The sequence below is a fragment of the Budorcas taxicolor genome, chromosome 16 (assembly GCF_023091745.1).
Source record: "Budorcas taxicolor isolate Tak-1 chromosome 16, Takin1.1, whole genome shotgun sequence".
Lineage (NCBI taxonomy): Eukaryota > Metazoa > Chordata > Mammalia > Artiodactyla > Bovidae > Budorcas > Budorcas taxicolor.
In genome coordinates this window covers 42759374-42781889 of record NC_068925.1, presented here as the reverse complement: position 1 = coordinate 42781889, position 22516 = coordinate 42759374, and the positions used below count along the sequence as shown (strand labels likewise).

Sequence of the window (22516 nt, the reverse complement as noted above, 5' to 3'; positions counted from 1 at the left end):
TCTCCTTATGAGGTGATCAGTTTTATTACATACCTACATCCTTGGATTAAACACCTCTACAACTGAGTGACTTCACTTTCACTTTTCACTTTCTTGCATTGGAGAAGGAAATGGCAACCCACTGCAGTGTTCTTGCCTGGAGAATCCCAAGTGACGAGGGAGCCTAGTGGGCTGCCGTCTACGGGGTCGCACAGAGTCGGACACGACTGAAGTGACTTAGCAGCAGCAGCAGGATCCAGGGTTTATAGGAGACATCTCTTAGAAGGAAACAATAATGTTATAATATCCACTAGTTATTGAGGAATTCCTCTTTTCTAGGTACTATGCCAGTAACAATAATTTATGACAATTAACTAATAATGAATATCAAAACAGTAGCAAGTCCTGATCAAGGGCTGTCTGCCAGGCAATGTTCTAAACATTTTTACATATTAACAAATCCATATTAACAAATTCAAAATAACCATCCTTCAAGGAAGATACTATTATTTCTCTCATTTTACAGATCAGAAAACTGAAGCACAGAGAGGCAAAGTGACTTGCTCAAGTAGAACCAGTAAGTGGACAAAGTTAGGACTCAAACTCTTTTCTCTGGTCCAGCTAGTCCTCTGGGCTCTGAATCCCAACAATCGTGCCCAGTGTAGCTATCTGTCCGGTCTCTGAAGCTTACCAGCCCTCTGTTACTCTGGCAGATGTGCTATTCTGCTCAGGGGGCTGGACAGCTGTGTCTCCAAAAGGGACATTCAAATAGGCCAGCGGACTCCGCGACCTTGCAGAAGACCCCACTGCTGCTGCTGCTAAGGCGCCTCAGTCGTGTCCGACTCTCTGCAACCCCATAGACGGCAGCCCGCCAGGCTCCCCCGTCCCTGCGATTCTCCAGGCAAGAACACTGCAGTGGGTTGCCATTTCCTTCTCCAATGCATAAAAGTGAAAAGTGAAAGTGAAGTCGCTCAGTCGTGTCCGACTCCACACCCACCTGGAAAACTCCGCTCTTTGTATCTAGAGAGAGTCTGTATCTTGATAGGATCTTAGGACCCACCCAGCCAGTCTTTCAGGTTTCCACGTGGTCTCTCCCCTCCTGGAAATAAGAATAAGCACTCAGAGGGACGCACCCAAGGGGGTCCCAACAGTCTTGAATAAGTCTTCCTTACCTTTAACGTAAGTGTCAGTATCATTTTTTCTTCAAACATGAATTAGTTCATTCATCCTCAGAAGGATTCTATGAGGTAGGTAACCGTCTTCACTTTCACTGGGGAAGGAGGGAGGAGAGACTGTGCCCTCAGGGATGAGACACCAGCTATTATCACATCTGCAGGTTGTACTTGGAGGTTCCCCCAAGTTCTCCTGGCTGCAGGTGGTCCCGTCAGCCCACCTGCTGGGATTTTAACTCGGCGAGATATTGCGCCCTTTGCGACACAAATCTGGAGATTCTCCAGCCGCCCGCCACCCCGTCCCCGACCCCGCCCCGTAACTACCTGGGCAGTGGCGCGGTGAAGGCTCAAGCAGCACGACGCCGTCTCCTAGATACCGGGCCGTCGTCACATGACCTACTCACGTGACCCCCCCAGCCCAGCTGGGGTTGGAGCTCTGGCAGAGGGCAGCCGGCGGGGCGGGGCTGGGCAAGTTTGTTTCCCGAGTTCGGAGACCAGGAGCCCCCGCGGTTGTGGCGCAGGTGCTGTCCGGTTGGGTCGCGATGGAGCTGCCAGCCGTGAACCTGAAGGTGGCGATGGGCGGGGCGGGGGTGGCGCGGGGCGGGTCTCCCGGAGCGTGTTGGGTATTTGCGCTTTTAGTAGGTGATTTTAGAGGTGAAGATTTTAGAGGTAGAGGACCGAAAATCTGGGGAAAGTGGAGTGGTGGGGAGAAAGAGAACGAACAGAGCCCAGGTGTAAGGAGGTGGGCGGATAGACCATACCAGGGAGACAGATCCAGAAGGCCAGCAGGAAAGACCGAGAGGGAGCTGGAGGCGGGAAGCGGCCGTCTCTTCCCTAAGTCAGACCGGTTCAGCTGGGAGCGCTCAGCCCCTGAGGCTCGCTTTGGCCTGCGCGCCCAGAATTTCTCTGGAGAAAGAGGAAAGCGTGGCGGGGAGGGACCCAAGGAGAGCCCGAGGCTGGACTTGGAGGCAGGACACCTCCCCTCCACCGAGAGAGGGGTAAAGCGTTCATCTGGACCCCCAACACTGCCCTTACCGCCTCTCTTGTTGGGAAGATCAAGTTAAGGAAATCAAATGATCCCAGACAGATGGTTTTTCAGAGTTGATAGATTCAACGTCTTTATTTCTTAAGCAACACAGACACCAATAGAATTTACTCAAAAGCAGAACCCCCCAACTTTGCACATTTAGGAAAACACTGTAGGTCGCTGGGGTGTCTTCATTTCCTGAGCTGTAAGAATGCCAAAGGCTGTTCTTCTTTTTCTCCCCGCCCTCCTCCAGCCCAGTGTTTCTTGGCTGGGTTTGCCACTGAGAGGCTGAAGCCTTTAGCTTTGGTCAGAAAGGTTTTAACCTTGGACCAGACCTGCCATCTGCGGCCTGGGTACAGTTTCCTTTGAGATTGTATGCAGGAGTACCCTCTTACTCACCCTTAACAAAGCATTGTGCACCCATGGTGTCTGGTCCTAAAGTAAGAGATAGATGACTACAGAACAATACATCATCCATATTTGGATTATTAGACATGGTCTGTGTTGTGACTTCACGTGGGCACATTTCCTTAATATTGAACACTTGCTTCAGCAGACCTCTCCGAGGCTTCCAGTCAAGCGCTGCAGGGGGAGAGATGGCTGTGACAAGGGAATGGGCTTGGATTGAAGGTTTAGCAGGGAAGAAATTTACACGAGGGCAACTGAGGTTCGTTGGTATCAACATTCACTCTGTTCCAGGCTGTGTGCAGTTAATGCCGACTACCTTTTCTCTGATTAGAGACTTGCCTAAAATAATTATTAAGGGGGAAGGAGGAAAGGGACAGAGGAGCAGGAACTGACGAGGGAGTGAGCCCTCATTCTTGGGGCGTCTGTGGTGTGCCGGGTTATTTATTTAGTCACATCAACCTTCTGAGATTTTTGTAGCTGAGCCAACTTCAGCTCAGACCAGATAGGTAACTTGTCAAGGCCCCACAGAGATTAAGTGGCAGAGTCAGAGAATTTGAACCCATCAGGGTCAGACTTCAAAGCTGTGTCCTTTCCTGGCCACCATTAGTTAGAGCCAACTGCTGCTTTGACAGTTAGTGCCCAGTGGGAGGGCTTAGTCTGTTTGTGGCCTTTTTTTTTTTTTTTGGAGAAACTTTGTGGGCCTCACAGGCCACATGTGACCACAGATGTGAGCTTTGCTGGCTTTCAGTGCCCACAGTGAAATAGCTGGTCCTTTCTTTGACTTGGGAAATAAAACACCATATCTCTAAGGGTCTTAGCTGCTACCAATCAGAGACAAGTAAGTGCTGAGAGGTCGTGAACAGCTAGGGTTGCCAGGTGACATTGAGGACATCCAGTTGAGTTTGAATTTCATATCAACAATGAATAACTTTTTAATCTAAGTATGAAAAGTGAAAGTCATTCAGTAGTGTCCAACTCTTTGTGACCCCAGGGACTGTACAGTCCATGGAATTCTCCAGGCCAGAATACTGGAGTGGGTAGCCTTTCCCTTCTGCAGGGGATCTTCCCAACCTAGGGATCGAACCCAGATCTCCCACATTGCAGGAGGATTCTTTACAGCTGAGCCACCAGGGAAGCCCCAGGATACTGGAATGGGTTATCATATCCCTTCTCCAGTGGACCTTATATCCCAGGCAATATTTGGAACAGTCTAGAAAATTATTCATTATCTGAAATTAAAGATTAACTGGGGGTTCTGTTTTTGTTGTTGTTTTTTCTGGCCTCCCACAGGAGTCTAAGTGGTATATTCTGAGATCAGAACCCCTTGGGAGCTCAGAAAATGCCCAACCCCCTGACCCTGCACTACCCTTGCTCTCCTTTCACAATTCCTGGGGCATTGGCTCAGTGCCTGCTTGTGCCCAGCCCACCCACAGTAGGCAGTGGTGCCAGGTGAACAGAAGCAGCTGCCCCGGGCCCTCCAGGTAGTTCCTAACCCAATGCCACACATGAGGCAAGTCCTGAGCTGAAGGAACGTCATTGTGAGCGTTTAGAAAGTTCTAGACTTGGGTTCATGAGGGCTTGTAAGAAAAGGCCCTTGGGAGGAGGGTGCAGGGGGTTAGTATAGCATGAGGGTTAAGAATTCCGGAACCTGACTGCACAATAGTCAGGGACGGCCTTGTCTCGGGGCTTCCCAGGTGGCTGAATGGTAAAGAACGCACCTGCAATGCAGGAGACATGGGTTTAGTCCCTGGGTGGGAAGATCCCCTGGAGTGGGAAACAGCAACTCAACCTGGCAGATTACAGTCCATGGGGTCACAAAGAGTTGGACACGACTGAAGCAACTGAGCACGTGCACAGCCATGTCCCAGAGGCTGACTACCTAGCAGGCAGGGTGTTGAATGTTTCACACACCGCTCCACCTCTCCATAGCCACACAACATCCCCATGGAGCATTATTATCCCCACTTGAGAAGAGCAAGCGGCAGTTGCGTGAGCTCAGGTGATGGCGTGGAGTCACACAGCTCTAAGTCATGGAGCTGGGGTCTGACCCACAGACTTGGCTCCAGCAGCCACACGGCCAGCTACTGCCTGCCTCTCCCTCCCCTGTCTGGCAGCCCTGACTGCTGCCCCCTGGACTCAGCCCTTGGGGATCCTTGGGGATCTTGCTGCCTCATTCAGTAGGCCACTGAGTGTTTGCACAGGACTAAGAAATATATTCTGGGTTTTTTGTTTGTTTATTTTTTGTTTTGGCCCCACCACACGGCTAGTGAGATCTTAGTTCCTTGACCACGGATTGAACCTGCACCCTTGGCAGTCCTTACCACTGCCCTGCCAGGAAATTCCCAGGAAAAATATGTTCTGTATATTAATCTGTATGGAGGGGGATTCCCTGGTGGTCCAGGGGTTTGAACTCCATGGTTTCACAGCTTGGGGCCCAGGTACAATCCCTTGTCAGGGAACTAAGATCCTGCAAGCCATATGGTGTGGCCAAAGAAAAAAAACAAATTCTTTATGGTAACCTCAAGTCTGTCGACCACCTGGCTAGGCAGTCCCAGCCCCACTGCCATGGGCCCTCCAGTGATAAATGAAGGGTCTGAATCCTGGTCCGAGAACCCCCTCGGTTTCCCCTTAGCCTTCCTTCCTCCTGGTCAAACATACTCATTTCCATCCACCCTTCCCTTGCTCTTCCAGATCCTAGCACTGTAGTACAGTGGGTAGAGCACTGGCTTTGGGGCCAATCAGATCTCCCTCTAAGGCCAGGCTTTGCTGCTTACCAGCTGTGTGACCTGAAGTAGGTTTCTTAACCTCTCTGAATATCAGTTTCTTCACAATAAAAAGAGAATAAAAATAGACCCTACCTTCTAGGATGATAAGAGGAGGATCCAGTGGTCCAGGAGGTGATGTAGCTTCACAGTTTTGTTGTTTTTTTATTTTAATCTTTATTTTATGTGTTTATTTATTTTTGGCTGCACTGTGTCTTTGTTGCTGTGCAGGTTTTCTCTAGTTGCAATGAACGGGGCCCAGTCAGTCTCTAGTTGCGGAGCATGGGCTTCTCACGGCAGTGGCTTCTCTTGTTGCAGAGCACGGGCTCTAGGGTACACAGGCTCCAGTAGTTGTAGCACATGGGCTCAGTAGTTGTGGCCCATGAGCTCGGTTGCCCTGCAGCATGTGGGATCTTCCTGGATCAAGGATCAAACCAGTGTCTCCTACATGGGCAGGTGGATTCTTTACCACTGAGCCACCAGGGAAGCCCACATCACGTTTTTATTAGCAGAAAAACTCAGACCCAAGCGACTGATTCTGCGATTTGCATCTAAGGTCTCTTCTCATACATAACTGTTTGAGCCAATGAATCTCTCACAGCCTCAGTGTCTTCATAAGTGAAACATAAGGGTTAAAACTCTGCCCCAGACAGTCACAAGGATGACATGGGCCAGGTGTTCAGGGCAGCGTAGATATGTGGCAGGCACATCTGCATCAGTAGCAGGGGTTGCTGTAGGTGACATGATTTCAGGATGACTGTCTGCAGAGGTTGTGGTTGTTGTTGTTCAGTCGCTCAGTCATGTCCAACTCTTTGTGACCCCATGGACTGTAGCCCACCAGGCTCCTCTCTCCATGGAATTCTCCAGGCAAGAATACTGGAGCGGGTTGCCACTTCCTTCTCCAGGGGATCTTCCTGACCCAGGGATCAAACTCACATCTCCTGCATTGGCAGGTGGATTCTTTACCACTGAGCCCCCAGGGAGGTGGTTACAGCTATTTCATGGAAACATCCAGTGACTATCAGATGCCTGTCTCTTTCTGGTTGAGGCACCCCTGTGGGACACGAGGACGATAGATGCTGCCTCAGCATTACCGGGGAGGAACCCAGGGCTCCAACACAAAAGGAGGTGGCCCCTGGACCAGAACTCAAGTCTCCTACCCCCAGTCCAGCATCTTACAAGCCCCTGCTGCCATGGCCGGTCTCTCTCCCCTGGTCTTCTGACACGTCGAACACGCTGGGAAAGAGCCAGGCAGCCCTGCGGGCCAGGCACTATACGAGGAGTCCAGGAGCTCAAGTCTCTCTCCTCTTGCCCAGTCGGGAGCAGTCAGGCCGCTGGGGCACATGCTGGACACATGCGCCCCTCTCTCCCCCATCTCTGTGGCTGTACCTGAGACTCCCCAGCATTCTCTTGGTGACCAGAAACCTCCCCCAGAGCCAGCATACAGTTCTTTTGTGCTGAGATAAGGGCTGTGGGAGATGGCAGGGCTGGTTTGGCTGGGTTTCTTTTTCTTTTTTAATTTCTACTGAAATGTGTTGTTATTTAATCGCTAAGTCATGTCTCTTTGTGACCCCATAGACTGCAGCACGCCAGGCTCCCCTGTCCTTCGCTGTCTCCTGGAATTTGCTAAGATTCATGCCCATTGAGTCGGTGATGCTATTTTGCTATCTCATCCTCTCCCACCATCTTCTCCTTTTGCCTTCAATCTTTCCCAGCATCAGGGCCTTTTCCAATGAGTCAGCTCTTCACCTAGCCAAAGTATTGTAGCTTCAGCTTCAGCATCAGTCCTCCCAATGAATATTCAGGGTTGATTTCCTTTAGGATTGACTGATATGATCTCCTTGCAGTCCAAGGGACTCTCAAGAGTCTTCTCTAACACCACAATTCAAAAGCCTCAATTCTTCAGCACTCAGCCTTCTTTATGGTCCAACTCTCACATCCGTACGTGACTACTAGAAAAACCATAGCTTTGACTATATGGACCTTTGGTGGCAAAAAGATGTCTCTGCTTTTTAATACACTGTCTAGGTTGGTCATAGCTTTCCTTCCAAGGAACAAGCGTCTTTTAGTTTCATGGCTGCAGTTATTGAGTATAGTTGATTTCCAGTGTTGTGTTAGGTGTGCAGCAGAGTGAGTCAGTTAAACATATACTTATATTCACTCTTTTTTAGATTCTTGGCTGGGTTTTTTGTTGGAGCTTTCCTGCACATTCGACCCCTCTGGGCCCGAGTGGGTGTGCCCTCCCATTACAAAGATGGGGAAAGTAGCTGATGAGGCTAGTCTTCATGGGTTTCTTTTCCCACAGCTGAAGAGACGTGCTCCACTGGTGCTAAGTTTCCTAAATATTGAGCAAACAAAAGTGATGTCGTACCGAGGGGAGGTGTGTCTGCTAAAGGCCCGCAGGATTTCCAGGTCATACTGTTTTCTTCCCCAAAGAGAGGGCCTAGTTTGGGGGCTTAGCCAGGTGCTCACTCCATATTACAGGCTTTTCTGGCTCCAGGAAGTACTTTATCCCACAGGTTACAGAGTGGTTTCCTCACAGGCTTTCCTGCATGTCGCTGCCTTTCCTTTTCTGAGCTCTGCAGACCAGGCCTGGAAAATCCCATGGATGGAAGAGCCTGGTAGGCTGCAGTCCACGGGGTCACTAAGAGTCTGAGTGACTTCACTTTCACGCCTTAGAGAAGGAAATGGCAAGCCGCTCCAGTGTTCTTGCCTGGAGAATCCCAGGGACAGGGGAGCCTGGTGGGCTGCCATCTATGGGGTCGCACAGTCGGACGCGACTGAAGCGACTTAGCAGCAGCAGGCCAGGAGCATTCCTTTATTAAAGACCTGCTGTGTGCACAGTCTAGAGGTGGGAACCAGAGCAGTTGGGAATGAAGACTGTTTCTGAAATAGAAGTTGAGGGAGGGAAGGACTCAGTGTTGATGTTGGGGAGTGGAGAAGTGATGTGACTGTGACTCCTTCCTTGGTTTCTTGTCTTAGTTAAAAACCCAACACCAGGACCACCTGGCTGGCCGCGTGTGGCAGGTCCCTTCCCCTCTCTGGGCAGGACTTCCTGTAAGAGGGGACTGAGTTTTGCTCTCAAAATAAAGATCAGAGTTCTCTCCCACGCCTCCCAGGCTCAGCCCTGCCCCCACCCCCATCCCAGCTTCCTGTCCCTCCTCTACTCTCCTCTTCCACTCCAGCCACATGGGCCTCTTTTCAGTCTCCAGAAGGTTCCATGCTCCCTTCCGTCACAGAGCCTTTGCAGGTGCTGTCCCTTCGGCTCGAAATGTTCTTCTTTCCCCTCTGTCCCTGGTTAACTCCTTGCTCACCCATTTCATCTCCCTGAAACATCATCCTTCAGAGAAGCCTCCAGTGCTCCCCTCCTCTGATCCAGAATGAGGGTCCTTTTCTTTGCTGTTACTTCCTTCTCAACAGACTGTCTGTTCGGACCCCACGCTCCTGAGGTAATTTTTTGGTTAGCAGGTGTTCCCCCCCACCCCACTCGGACTGCCAGGTGTCAGTTCTGGAAGGGCAGCCTAGGACTGCATCTACCCAACTTACCTTTGAATCTGCAGGGTGGAGGCCAAGCAGGTGTCAGCGATGCCAACTTAACCTGTAAATGATTAAGTAACCTGGCACAGTTTGATCACCCTTCTTCAGTCCCTGTAGCATCCTGGATGGCTTAAGTGGTAAGGAATCCACCTGCAATGCAGGAGTCATAGGAGGCATGGGTTTGATCCCTGGGTTGGGAAGACCCCCTGGTGGAGGACATGATAACCCACTCCAGTATTCTTGCTTAGACAATCCCATGGACAGAGGAGCCTGGCAGGCTACAGTTCATGGGGTCTCAAAGAGTTGGACATGACCGAGCACACTCATTCTTCTGTGTGCTTAGTCAGTCGTGTCTGACTCTTTGCAACCCCATGGACTGTAGCCCACCAGGCTTCTCTGTCAGTGGAATTCTCCAGGTAAGAATACTGGAGTGGGTTGCCATGCTCTCCTCCAGGGGACCGTCCCAACCCAGGGATGGAACCCAGGTCTCGCGCATTGCAGGCAGATTCTTTACTATCTGAACCACAAGGGAAGCCCAAGAATACTGGAGTGGATATAGTTCAGTTGAGTCGCTCAGTCGTGTCCAGCTCTTTGTGATTCCCATGGACTGCAGCACACCATGCTTCCCTGTCCATCACCAACTCCCAGAGCTTGCTCAAATTCACGTACATTGAGTCAGTGATAGCATCTAACCATCTCATCCTCTGTCGTCCCCTTCTCCTCCTGCCCTCAATCTTTCACAGCATCAGGGTCTTCTCTAATGAGTCAGCTCTTCACACAAGATGGCCAAAGTATTGGAGCTTCAGTTTCAGCTTGGGCTTCCCTGGTCACTCAGCTGGTAAAAAATCTGCCTGCAATGCGGGAGACCCGAGTTCCATTCCTGGATTTGGAAGATCACCGGGAAGGGAATGGCTACCCACTCCAGTATTCTGGCCTGGAGAATTCCTTGGATTGTATAGTCCATGCGGTCACAAAGAGTTGGAAACGACTGAGCAACTTTGATTTTCACTTTGTTTCAGCTTCAGCACCAATCCTTCCAATGAATATTCAGGACTGATTTCTTTTAGGATTGACTGGCTTGATCTTGCAGTCCAAGGGACTCTCAAAAGTCTTTTCCAACGCCACAATTCAAAAGCATCAGTTCTTTGGTGCTCAGCTTTCTTCATGGTGCAACTCTGACATCCATACATGACTACCGAAGAAGCCATAGCTTTGCCTATGTGGAGCTTTGTCCAAAAAAGTAACGTCTCTGCTTTTTTACGTGCTGTCTAGGTTTGTCATAGATTTTCTTGCAAGGAGCAAGTGTCTTTTAATTTCATGGCTGCAGTCACCAACCGCAGTGATTTTGGAGCCCAAGAAAATAAAGTCTGTCACTGTTTCCATTGTTTCCCCATCTATTTGCTATGAAGTGATGGGACTGGATCCCATGATCTTTGTTTTTTGGATGTTGAGTTTTAAGCCAGATTTTTCACTCTCCTGTTTCACCTTAATTGCTTTCTGCCATAAGGGTGGTATCATCTGCATATCTGAGGTTATTGATATTTCTTTCCGCATTCTTGATTCTAGCTTGTGCTTCATCCAGCCTGGCATTTCACTTGATGTCCTCTGCATATAAGTTAAATAAGCAGGGTGACGATTTACAACCAGGGCATACTCCTTTCCCAATTTGGAACCAGTAAATTGTTCCATGTCCGGTTCTAACTGTTGCTTCTTGACCTGCATACAGATTTCTCAGGAGGCAGATAAGGTTGTCTGGTATGCCCATCTTTAAGAATTTTCCAGTTTGTTGTGGTCCACACAGTCAAAGGCTTCAGTGTAGTCAATGAAGCAGAAGTAGATGCTTTTCTGGAATTCTCTTGCTTTTTCTATGATGCAACAGATGTTGGCAACTTGATCTCTGGTTCCTCTCCCTTTTCTAAATCCATTTTGAGCATCTGGAAGTTCTCAGTTCACATACTGTGGAAGCCTAGCTTGGAGAATTTTGAGCATTACTTTGCTAGTGTGTGAGATGAGTGCAATTGGGCAACAGTTTGAACATTCTTTGGCACTGTCTTTCTTTGGGATTGGAATGAAAACTGACCTTTTCCAGTCCTGTGGCCATTGCTGAGTTTTCCCACATTTGCTGGCATATTGAGTGCAGCACTTTCATAGCATCATCTTTTAGGATTTGAAATAGCTCAGCTGGAATTCCATCACCTCCACTAGCTTTGTTTATAGTGATGCTTCCTCAGGCCCATTTGACTGCTCACTCCAGGATGTCTGGCTCTAGGTGAATGATCACACCATCATGATTTTCTGGGTCATGAAGATCTTTTTTGTGTAGTTCTTTTGTGTGTTCTTGTCACCTCTTCTTAATATCTTCTGCTTCTATTAGATCCATACCATTTCTGTCCTTTATTATGCCTGTCTTTGCATGAAATGTTTCTTTGGTATCTCTAGTTTTCTTGAAGAGATCTCTAGTCTTTCCCATTCTATTGAACTCCTCTATTTCTTTGCACTGGAGTGGGTAGCTTATTCCTTTTCCTGGAGATCTTCCCAACCCAGGAATCAAACTGGGGTCTCCTGCATTGCAGGCAGATTCTTTACCAACTGAACCACCAGGGGAATCCACTCACTCCTCAGTCCCAGGGGAAAACCTCAGAAGACTAGTTCTACTCTGCCTCGGTTTCCACATCTTCATAATAGGAGGGCACATCCACTCAGGCCCTGGGTGGAACAACACCTGGCTAAGTTGGGATTGAATCCTGGCTCTACTCTGTGACCTGGAGCAGATTACTTACCATTGAGCCTTGGTTTTCTCAACTGTAAAACGGGGGGAATGGTGCTTCAGAGGATTGTAAGGATGAAACATGTTCACAGGCAGAAAAATCTTACCTTGGTGCCTGACACATAGGAAGCACTCATTAATAAAGGTAGGTGGTGACCAAGATTCCTTCCAGAGCTAGCCTTCTGTCATATTGTTCTTGTTTGGTCTCTCAGTTGCGTCCAACTCTTTGCAACCCCCTGGACTGCAGCACGCCAGGTTTCCCTGTCCTTCACCAACTCCTGGAGTTTGCTCAAACTCATGTCCATTAAGTCGGTGATGCCATCCAACCATCTCACCCTTTGTCTTCTCCTCCTGACTTCAATCTTTCCCAGCATCAGGGCCTTTTCTAAGGAGCTCTTCACATCATGTAGCCAAAGTATTGGAGCTTCAGCTTCAGCATCAATCCTTCCAGTGAATATTCAGGATTGATTTCCTTTAAGATTGACTGATTTGATCTCCTTGCAGTTCAGAGGACTCTCAAGAGTCTTCTCCAACACCACAGTTCAAAAGCGTCAATTCTTCAGCATTCAGCCTCATTTATGGTCCAACTCTCAGTCATGTAGGCTCAGCTTTTTTGGTGTCTTGAGACCTCTGTAAAGTCGGGCGTGTTGGTCCTTAAAGAGCCATTCTCCTAGTCCTTTGTAGCTGGAAGAGGAGTTCTTTAGGGGTTGGGGACCACAGTCTGGACTTGGTTCACTTAACCTGAGCACTGGGGGCAAGGTGGGGTATCCTGGCCATCTGCCCTGGATGTCATCTGCCGCCCACCCCGTGTGGAAAACATCCATGTGTGTCCAAGCCCAAAGAGCTTCTCTCTCTAGCACAAAGGTTAGGAGCCCTAGTTTTGGAGTCAGACTTACCATTTAATTACAGTTTTGCCATCAGTGGAGTCATGATCAACTTAATTTACCTCTGAGCCTAGTTTTCTTGACTGTAAAATGGGAATGATTCTAGTATCTGCTTCAGAAGCTCAGAGAAGGTCATGTGAGATATTGGGCCCAGGGCCTGGCACATTGCAGATGTGCAATGTATAATAACTCTCTCTCTCTCTCTTTTTTTTTTTTTTTGCTATACTGGGTCTCCATTGCTGCGTGCAGGCTTTCTCTACTTGCGGTGAGCTGGGGATTCTCTCTAGTTGCCACACTCGGGCTTCTTGTTGCCATGGCTTCTCTTGTTGCATGGGCTGTAGGTTTGTAGGCTCAGTAGTTGTAGCACACAGCACCTAGTTGCCTTGTGGCATGTGGGATCTTCCCAGACCAGGGATCGAACCCGTGTCCACTACATTGGCAGGTGGATTCTTAACCACTGGACCACCAAGGAAGTCCAATAGTAATTCTTCTAGAAATGCAGCCAGAGTTCCTTGCTGCAGGTGGCATCCTCTCCTTAACACCCCCACCCCCCTGAGCACAAGACTAGAAACCTGGGCCTTTCACTGCAGTCCTTGCTGTGTCCGCCCTTGCTCTCTGGGCCCAGCATGCCGACGCTGCCTCAGGCTCTTGACATCTTTGGACCCTTGGTGCCTGGAGCAAACTCCCTTAAAGGTCCTTGTCCACCACTGGACCCTACTCCTGCCATCTCGCCACCACCCCCGACCTCAACCCCATCCTGGCCCTACCCCTCCTCAGGACTCTGGGTGTTGTGTCCTTGCCTCTGCTTCTGGGAGTCCATCCTGGAACACCCCACTCTCCCTCCCCTGTGCCTGGCTGGTCCCCAAGTCCCCTTTAGCACCAGCTCCGAATTCCCCGCTTCTTCCCCCTGCCTTCTCCATAGCATCCATGTGCTCCTTCCTTCCTTCTTTTTTTTTTTAAAAAATATTTATTTGGGACTTCCCTGGTGGTCCAGTGGTTTAAGAATCCAGCTGGCAATGCAAGGGACATGTGTTCGAGCCCTGATCCAGGAACTAAGACCCCACATGGCGAGTGAGCCACTAAGCCCTCGCGCTGCAGCTAGAGAGCCTGCATAACACAGTGAAGATCCCACGTGCTGCAGGTAAGACCCGACATAGCTAAACAAATAAATGAAAAAATATTTACTAACAGAGATCTTTAGTTGCAGCATATGGGATCTAGTCCCCCCCCCCCCCCATCAGGGATGAAACCCTGGACCCCCTGCATTGGGAGCACAGAGTTTTAGCCACTGGACCACCGGAAAAGTCTAGTACTGTCTTCTTTATTTGCTTTGCGATCAGGACTCTCTTGATTTCCGGGAATAGAGACCAGTTTCAGTAAAGAGGGCTGTCTCTGAGGACATATGTGGCAATAAAAAGAGTGGGACAGTGCATGGACCTAACATGTTACCTTCCTACGGAAAAGCTCCTGGTGAAGTCCATGCTCCTTGCCGAGGTCCTCCAGGCCCACCTTTCCCCTCTGGTCTCCTGCCCCCGGGCTGCTCTCCCAATTCCTTGGATACACTGGGCATCTGCTCAGCCCCACACGGCTCCCCAGCTCCAGTGTACTGAAATCAGCCTCATTATTGAGCCCCTCCCAGCTATCAAGGCTTCCTCTGGTTTCAGAACAGATTTCCAGGTTCCCCAAAGGAGCCTCCAGCTTTGGAAGCAGGGAGGGGTGTGGGTGTCAGCTCCCCCGAGGGACTGGGGAGGGGTGACCTAGCAGTGTCCTCTGGCCTGACCTGTGCTCTTCCTCCTCCTCTGCCACTGTTGGGGGCCACTCTCTTGCTGGTGTTTGAGCAGACATCCCTGAAGCCCTCTTAGGTCCTAGGCAGGGGCTTCTGGTGTTTTTTGGTTCCAGAAGCTTTGCTGCCCACTCATCCTACCACCATGGTGGTCACGGTCGCAGTACTCTTCTTTACCCCACCCCCTCTTTTTTTGTGCCACAGGTGATCCTCCTGGTTCACTGGCTGCTGACGACCTGGTGAGTGAATGTGGGTGTCCAGTTCTGTGTCCCCCTGGTCTCCCAAGATCTGGGTCCACATGCCTCTCTGGGGTCTTGTGCACGTGTATCCTGGGTCCTGTCCACATGTATTCCTGGGGTCTTGTCCATGTCTCTCGACCAAGACTAAACAGCTCATCTGTCAAGATCATCATCATCAAGCTCCTGTGTCCCAAGGATGTTGGAGGGGCAGGTGGTACCTAGAGGCCTTTGCCATCACTGACCCTAGGAATTTCTGGCCTTCATCCTCAAGAAGACAGCAGCCCAAGGGGCAGTACTAACAGCTCAGACCTTTCTCCAGACACTGCCCAAGCCCTTTGGGGCTTGGCATCCCTCTGGTTCCGCCCCTAGGGCCTTTGCATCTGGGGCTGTGAGGTGCTGAAGCCTAGGGGCTGGCCTCTCATACCTTGCTGGGGTGGATGTCCGGTGGAGCTCTGTGTGTCTGTGACCTTGGGTGAGCCACTCAAACCCCCTGAGTCATTTTCTCACCTATAATGTGAGAGTATTACTGACCCTCCCACTTATCCTATTAAGTCATCTGAAGGTGCAAACACGATTTCTGAAACCATAATAACTGCTGACATTTATTGAGGGTGCCTTCTGGAGGTTAACTCAGCAGCTCAGCAAGTAGACGCATGATGAACCCGAGTACAAGGGTGAGGTCACTCACTTAGAGGTGGACCCTCACTCTCATTTCATACCCCCTGCCCAGAGACAGTAGACTCAGGATTTAGACTGACCCTGGTCATGTCCTTAGCCCTGCCATGTTCCAGCCGGGTCACCTTGATCAAGTGACTCCACGTCTCTGTACCTTGGTTTCCATCTATAAAATGGATGCAAGGATGCATGGCCCTCAGGAGCTGTGAGGGAGAAGCATGGCCTTGCTCTGCTCACCAGACACTGCCCAGGCCTACACAGGGGAGGCCCAGGGACCGCAGGGTGATTTTCATCATTACCTTCTGCTTTATCTGTTGAGTTTCTGGGGAGATTTTTCTGCCCAGCCAAGACTGGAAACCACTGAGCTCACATGTGCATTTTGCAGACGTGGAAGTGCAGTGTACATGTTCATGGGTATGAATAATGGGAGCAGTGATCATCATGGTTAATGGTCTTAGGGAGCAGAGTGAAAATCCAGATTTCTCAGGCACACTCCATGAGACTGAGTTAATGAGTCCAGGCCGGGCCCCCAGCACTTGCTTTCTCAAAACCAAAAAATGAGATGACTGATTTCCAAGTAAGCCCCACGGTGCCCTGTACTTAACTGCTTTGTACATGTTTTCCATATGGTATACTTCAGGGAATGTCATTTACATTTGTGAAGCTCCCCACTCTGCTTGGGCTGTCCAGGGGGTAAGAGCATGGCCTCTTGAGCCAGACTGCTGCTGCTACTGCTGCTAAGTCACTTCAGTCGTGTCCAACTCTGTGCGACCCCATAGACGGCAGCCCACTAGTCTCCCCATCCCTGGGATTCTCCAGGCAAGAACACTGGAGTGGGTTGCCATTGAGCCAGACTACCTGGGTTTAAATCCCAGCTCTGCCACTTAGCAGCTGTGTGACCTCAGGCAAGTTCCTTGACCTCTCTGGGCCTCAGTCTCCTCATCTGTAAAATGAAGATGACCGTAGTGCCTCTTTACAAGGGTTGTTAATGCATATGCATATAAATTAACCCATTTAAAGCACTTGTAACTGTGCCAGGTACTAGTAAGGGGTCTGGGTTAACTATTCTTTTCTTTGAATTGACAAACAGTTTAGTTAGTAGCGATGCACTACAAAACAAGAGAGTAGGCATTGTGTTAGAAGGTGGTCCTTACAGTGGGGCAGTCAGGGAAAGAGTCTCAGAGTTAACATATGAGCTGAGGCTAAAATGACAAGAAGGGACCAAGTGTTCAGGCAGAGGGAACAGCAAGGCGATGGATGGGAGGTATAGGCTGGGCTGTGTCATCAGACCCCACAGGGCCCTGTAGACCATGATCAAGAGTCTGAATTTTCTTCCAAGAAAGTGTTGGAGGACTTTCAGCAGAGAAATGACATCCCCTGATTTACCTTACTGGTTGCTGTTTATGGAGGAGTTAATAAGTGTCTCTAGTGGTGAAGAATTTGCCTGCCAATGCAGGAGACGTAAGAGACACAGGTTTGATCCCTGGGTCTGGAAGATCCCCTGGAGGAGGGCATGGCAACCCGCTCCACTATTCTTGCCTGGAGAATCCCATGGACAGAGGACCCTGGCAGGCTACAGTCCATGGGGTCACAAAGAGTCGAAATGACAGAATTGACTTAGTATGCATGCAAGCACATTTATGGAATGACCAGGATGGGGCAGGAGTGGAAGTTAGGGCAACAATGGGGAGAGGCTACAGCGAAACGATCAATCCCAGTAGGAGAGGATAGTGGTTCGGACAGGGAGGGATATGGCCGGATTCCGGATCTGTTTAGGAAACAGCCGATGGGATGTGCTGACATTTTTGGCGCATGGGTGGGAAGTAGGGGAATGGAAAGGGAACGAGGCCAAATTGTGGTCTCTACTTGTGAGGGCCCTGAGACCTAGTGCCCCAAGATGTGACCTGTAGGAGGGGTGGGCACCTAGGGGGCACCTCTTGACTTGACTCAGGTGCCTCCTCCCGCAGGGGCTGCATCGTGTTCCAGGGCCCCTATGCCTGGACCAACTTCCCCATCCTGGCCTTGGGCGTGTGGGCCGTGGCACAGCGGGACTCTGTTGACGCCATAAGTATGGTAAGCTGGGGGAGCTGCCAGGGAACCGGCTTCAGGGTGGTCGTGGGCCCAGCTCCGTCTTCCCCTTTCCCTGTCCTGTCTTCTCTGCCTTCTTTTTCCCCCATTTTCCATTTTCTAGAGTCCAGGCTCCCAGCCCACATGTATCTTCACTAGCCTGGCCTGCTGCTCTGCCTGCCTGGCTCAGAGAGTCTCCTCATTTTTTTCCCCAAAAAGGGCATAGGGTGGACTCCCACCAGTGCCCCATGAGATTAGCCATTCCTGGAGGGCAGTAGGGCATGTGCCAGTAACCCCCCTTGAGGGCCCCCCTAATAGGGAGGGCCCCTCATGAAGAGGGAGCTCCACCACTTTATGAGGTCAGAGTGGACACAGTCTGGCTAAACTGTCCTACCGGGAGCCCCTGGACACCCGCCCAGACCCCATGGCTGTGAGCGCCAGCACTGGCCTCTCAGGATGGTTAGAGACTGATTTCTTCGGTGGTGGAGATGGAACCAGTGAATTCCAAGGGACCTTCTATCTAGGAGATTCTGAGCCCACGTCTTGTGCCTCATCATGGCCTCAAGGATGAGAAGAGTTGGGGGAGAGGACTCTGTCAGAGGATAGGGACCCCATCCCTGCTCTTAGCCCTGCAGTACCCATTTGGGCATCTCGTCTGCAGAGTCCCACCTGCTGTCTTGGTCTGTCTTCCAGCAAACCCCAAGGACACAGTAGGGCACAAATGGAGCTTCCGGTCTGGTATATTTGGTGGGGGGATGGGGTGACAGGGCAGCAGCGCGCTCATCAACCCTAATGACACCGTGGTCACCCCTCGGCCCTGTGCCTGGCTGTCTTGCAGTTTCTGGGTGGCTTGGTGGCTACCATCTTCCTGGACGTGATCTACATTGGCATCTTCTACCCGAGGTCCAACTTCTCGGACACAGTGCGCTTCAGCGCAGGCATGGCCATCCTCAGCCTGATCCTCAAGCCGATCTCCTGCTTCTTCGTCTACCACATGTACCGGGAGCGTGGCGGTGAGCTCCTGGTCCACGTTGGTGAGGCCACCACCTCCAGCCAGCTCCCCAGTGCCCCTCCCACCAGCCCCGGTGCTGGACTGCTGTCTCCTCTCCTCTCCTCAAGTCTCTGCCTTGCCCACCCCCCAGCCCCTACCCCAGGGAGCCAACCTTGCCCCCGAGACAGGGATTCAAGGTGCAGAGTGGGGCCTGGTATGGGCTCTGGGCTCCAGGCTGAAAGGTGTGCAAGTTTCTGGTCTCCTAGAGGAACCCAGGGGTCCCCTGGCCATCCGTGCCTGGCTATGGTGCCATGTCCTTCTCTCAGCTTAAACATGGGTGCAACTGGGGGCCTGATCCCATAGGCACCTGCAGGGCCAGCTTCCCCTCTCAGCTCCCTCTAGCCCCATCACTGGAACCCCCTTTCCTGCCACCTATGGGGTCTGGGCGACCAGGGGAGAGCCAGTGCTGGCCTGGGTCCTGGGGGCCCCAGCCAAAGCCAACCCTGAGCTGGAGCCCTGCTTGTTGCAGCCCTTCCCCAGCCCCCTGTGACACCCGTTCTCATGTCCTTTCTGAGAGAAGTGGGGAGAGCTGTGGTCTGCCTTTCACTCTTGACAAAAGTGGCCTGAGACCTGCTGGGGGAGCAGCTGGATTGAGGACGGGAATGGCCCAGGGCCGCCCACCCTTGGCAAACCGCCAGGCAGCCCGGACCTGCCCCAGGGTAGGGAGGAGCCAGCGCTGTCCCTTCATTAAACAGATGAGGAGACAGAGGCCTGGGGCGCTGGGGGCTTGTTCAAGAGCACAGGACAGATGTGGGGAGTAAGGATGGGAGTGAGGGGTACGGCACCCAGAAGCCAACAGCCTGACTGGCACCGTCTGGGCTCTGCAGCTGCGCCAGCCCGGGGGCCCTTCTGGAGGCTGTACAATGATGTCCACTGTCTGGGAGAGGAGCTGGAGGGGAGCCCGTGGGTCCGGGGCTGGGCATATCTCGGCCAGATTCCTGAGCGCGTGCTGCATCGGTTGGAATCCTAGTGTCCTCTGCTTGAAGCTTTATAATCTCAAGCAAGGCAGTTTATCTTTTTAACACTCGGTTTCCTCATCTGTAAAGTAGGGACAAAAAAAATACCCTGCTCTATAGGGTTACAGGAAGATTGAATAAATGATACATGCTAAAGGCTTGGTGCCTGGGGCTGCTGCCACTGTCTGTCCTGGGTGCCTGGATGCCCAGCTCTGGCTTTTCTGGTTGGGGTGGGATGGGTGGTGGGGAGTAGGGGGACCTTGGTTTGGCCTCGTGGAATGTCCTAAGTCTTGACCCTTCATTTTTTTCTTTCTCTCCAACCCCCCAGGTTCCCTTGGGCCCTCAGAGGAGCGCAGTTCCTACCAGCCAATCGACTCCTCAGAGGTGCCTGCCGACCCTGAGAGCAAGGCTCACATGACCCGAGGATACTGAAGCCCAGCCCAGGGACCAGTCTGACAAACTGTGGAGCCGGCAGAGAGGAGGCCTCATCACCTTCTCTGTGCCTTGGACATCATCCTAGGGGGTGCTCCTGACTGCCCCCTGCTTTCTGAGAACTAACTTGTGTCCTCCAGTTCCCCATCTTCAGGGATTGCCTGAGTCAAGTGCCCTAAGAGGCCCAGAGTCCCTATGCACAACTGTCCCCAATTCTTCGAGCCCTCTCCTCCCTTCCGGGTAGCCCACTGGTCCCAGGCTGGGAACTCTTGTTGCTTTTGTCCCCTCCACCCTTAGCTGCTCCGTGCAGGCCCCAGGCCGAGCCATGCTCGAGCCTGGCAGGATCAGGCCTCTAGGGGCCAGTGGTGCCCCCCACCTCCGCCTCTCCTGAGGTTGGCCATGCCCTCCCGCAGGAGCTCTGAGCCTTCGGTCCTGCTCACTGCCAGGAGCACAGGGGGTGAGGACCCCTGGCTTCTCACTACCTGGTCAGTTGGTGCCTGGGGACCCCAGGGCTGGAGGCAAGAGGGGTCTGCCACCCCTCAGACCCCCATCAACCTCCAGCTGCAGGCCACAGCATTAAAGTTCAGGGAATTCTGCAGCCAAGTGTGTTTTGAGCCGTGTTTCCTCTCCTGTCAGAGCTGGGGCCTGAACTTGCCATTCCCAGGAAGATTTCTCCTGTGAATCTCCAGGGTGCCAGGGCTTAGGTGCTTGTTTTCTTGTGACAGGAGGAAATGGGGGCTCGTGACCAGCTGGGCCTGCCGGGTGCTCAGCTCTGGCCTAGCGGAGGCCCCAGGAGAGGAGGGCACTGTCCAATGTGTCAAATAGGCATCCATGTCTGAATTAAGTGACAGGTATTGGTTTGAATCCTGCTCTGCCACTGACTGTGTGCCCTTGGGCATCTCAACTTTTGGACCCTGTATCTGCTGGAAGAGGGCTAATAACCTGCCCAGAGAGAGACGACGCAGGTGAAATGTACAGTGCCTGACCTTCAGGAGGGCTTCCTAAATGACAGCAAAGTTTTTGGTGGGGCTGCTCCCTAAGCCCATGCTGATGTTGGTCAATAGTCCAGGGGTGGCCTCCCCCTGGCAGACCTGGTATCTTGGACTCAGAGCAAACTGGGACAACTGTCCAGAAGCTCCAGGGGTTTCGTGGCCAGGACTCTACCCCACCCCTACTGGGATGGGTATTGACCACTGGGCCCCAGGCATCTGGACTTTGTCAGGCCATCCTGGCTTGCTTGTCCCTGGCAGAGAGAGGTTAAGGCTGGGTGCACAGCCCCCACTGCCCCATTCGTCCGTATCCATCCATCCAAAGAGGCTGAGTGCCTGCCAGTGCTGGGCATGGGCCTGGGGCTACAGGGGTGAACTCAGGTCCTGCCCTCAGGGTAACAGACACTGGGAGTCCTCTGTCAGGAGGCCCAAGCCCTGAAAAAAGGAACATGGGCCTCTGAGGAAGGGACCCAGGAATGCTCTTGGGCCCAGGAATGCAGAGCAGCTGCAGAAAACCGGAAATAGTCTCATAGTCAGACGAAGGCAGACAAATAAGCCATGGTTCATTCATTCTAAGGAATACTGTTCAGCAGTTCAGATGAATAAACCAGACCTATTTCTATCAATGGTGGTCCCCCCAAACATCAGTTGCAGAGTGGCACATGCAATATGAGAGCGTTAGTGTGAATTTTAAAAGCTCATAGAAATACTTTGTATTGTTCATGGGTGTGTATGTGGTAAGACATTAAAGTGCTGACTAGAAGGACCAGTCTCAAGTTCATGATTGTGGCCTTGGGTGGGAGAGAGGTTCCAATTCTCTCCCCCACCCCCTCCCCACCCCGCCCTTTAAAAGCTGCACTGGGTCTTCATTGCTGCACACAGATTTTCTCCAGTTGCAGAGCGGAGGTTACTCTCTGGCTGCAGTGCGTGAGCTTCTCACTGTGGTGGCTTCTCTAGTTGCAGAGCACAGGCTCTGGGTGCGTGAGCTTCAGTAGTTCTGACGTGGTGTACTAGGTATACTACTTCCAGTGGCGCATGGGCTTAGTTGCGGCATGTGGAACCTTCTGGGACCAGGGGTCAAACCTGTGTCTCCTCCACTGGTGGGCGGATTCCTACCCACTGCACCACCAGGGAGGTCCCCAGCTCTCTTGTTTATACCAGTTCCTGGCACGCGGGAGGCTGGCAGTGTATGTGCTCCTTGAACGTATCAGGAGGCCACCATGGCTGCAAATGAGGACAGGAAGAAGGAATGTCAGGGAGGCAGCAGGGGCCAGATGATGCAGAGTCAGAAGGTCATTTCAAGAACTTTGAATGAGACAGGAGCTGCTGGAGGGCTTTGGGCAGAGTTGGACATGGTCTGATTTATGGTCTAGAAGGACAGTGTTGGACAGAGAGGTGGGGGTGGTGACAAGTGGTCAGGCCAAGCAGAGCACCAGGCACCAGCTATATCAATCTAGGGGAGTTCTTCAGGTACTTCTGCCTGATAGGGATAGAACAGGTCAGGAATAGGTCGCAAAGATCCCTTAGGGAAATGGCAACCCATTCCAGTATTCTTGCCTGGGAAATCTCATGGACAGAGGAGCCTGGTGAGCTACAGTCCACGGGGTCACAAAATAGTCGGACATGACAGCATAACAGGTAGCTGTAGAAGTTCTAGTAGGGCACTATAGATAGGGAAACCTAGGAAACGTTGGGAGACCACTGTAAGTTGATGATCACTCAAGAAAGCTATTGGAAGGTAGTGGAATTACAGCCTTGCTAAACTATAAAGTCATAAATAAAGGCACG

General features: G+C 51.5%; 1 protein-coding gene across 2 annotated transcripts; it reads left to right on the top strand.

Annotated features, from left to right (window-relative positions):
- Positions 1-1615: 1615 nt before the first annotated feature.
- AGTRAP (angiotensin II receptor associated protein) lies at positions 1616-21486 on the top strand. Of its 2 annotated transcripts, none has more exons than XM_052653798.1 (5): positions 1616-1720; positions 14524-14558; positions 17201-17306; positions 18139-18313; positions 19636-21486. In XM_052653798.1, exons 1-5 carry the CDS (start codon positions 1694-1696, stop codon positions 19737-19739), a joined length of 447 nt encoding a protein of 148 aa, XP_052509758.1. In that variant the 5' UTR covers positions 1616-1693; the 3' UTR covers positions 19740-21486. The 2 variants fall into 2 exon arrangements, with proteins under 2 accessions (XP_052509758.1, XP_052509757.1); XM_052653797.1 differs by having other exon boundaries at positions 18139-18334.
- Positions 21487-22516: the final 1030 nt, after the last annotated feature.

Coding starts and splice junctions, on each gene's coding strand:
- AGTRAP (XM_052653797.1), top strand. CDS start 1,694: ATGGAGCTGCCAGCCGTGAACCTGAAG. Junction 1,721..14,523: donor TGCCAGCCGTGAACCTGAAG/GTGGCGATGGGC, acceptor TTTGTGCCACAG/GTGATCCTCCTGGTTCACTG. Junction 14,559..17,200: donor CACTGGCTGCTGACGACCTG/GTGAGTGAATGT, acceptor CTCCTCCCGCAG/GGGCTGCATCGTGTTCCAGG.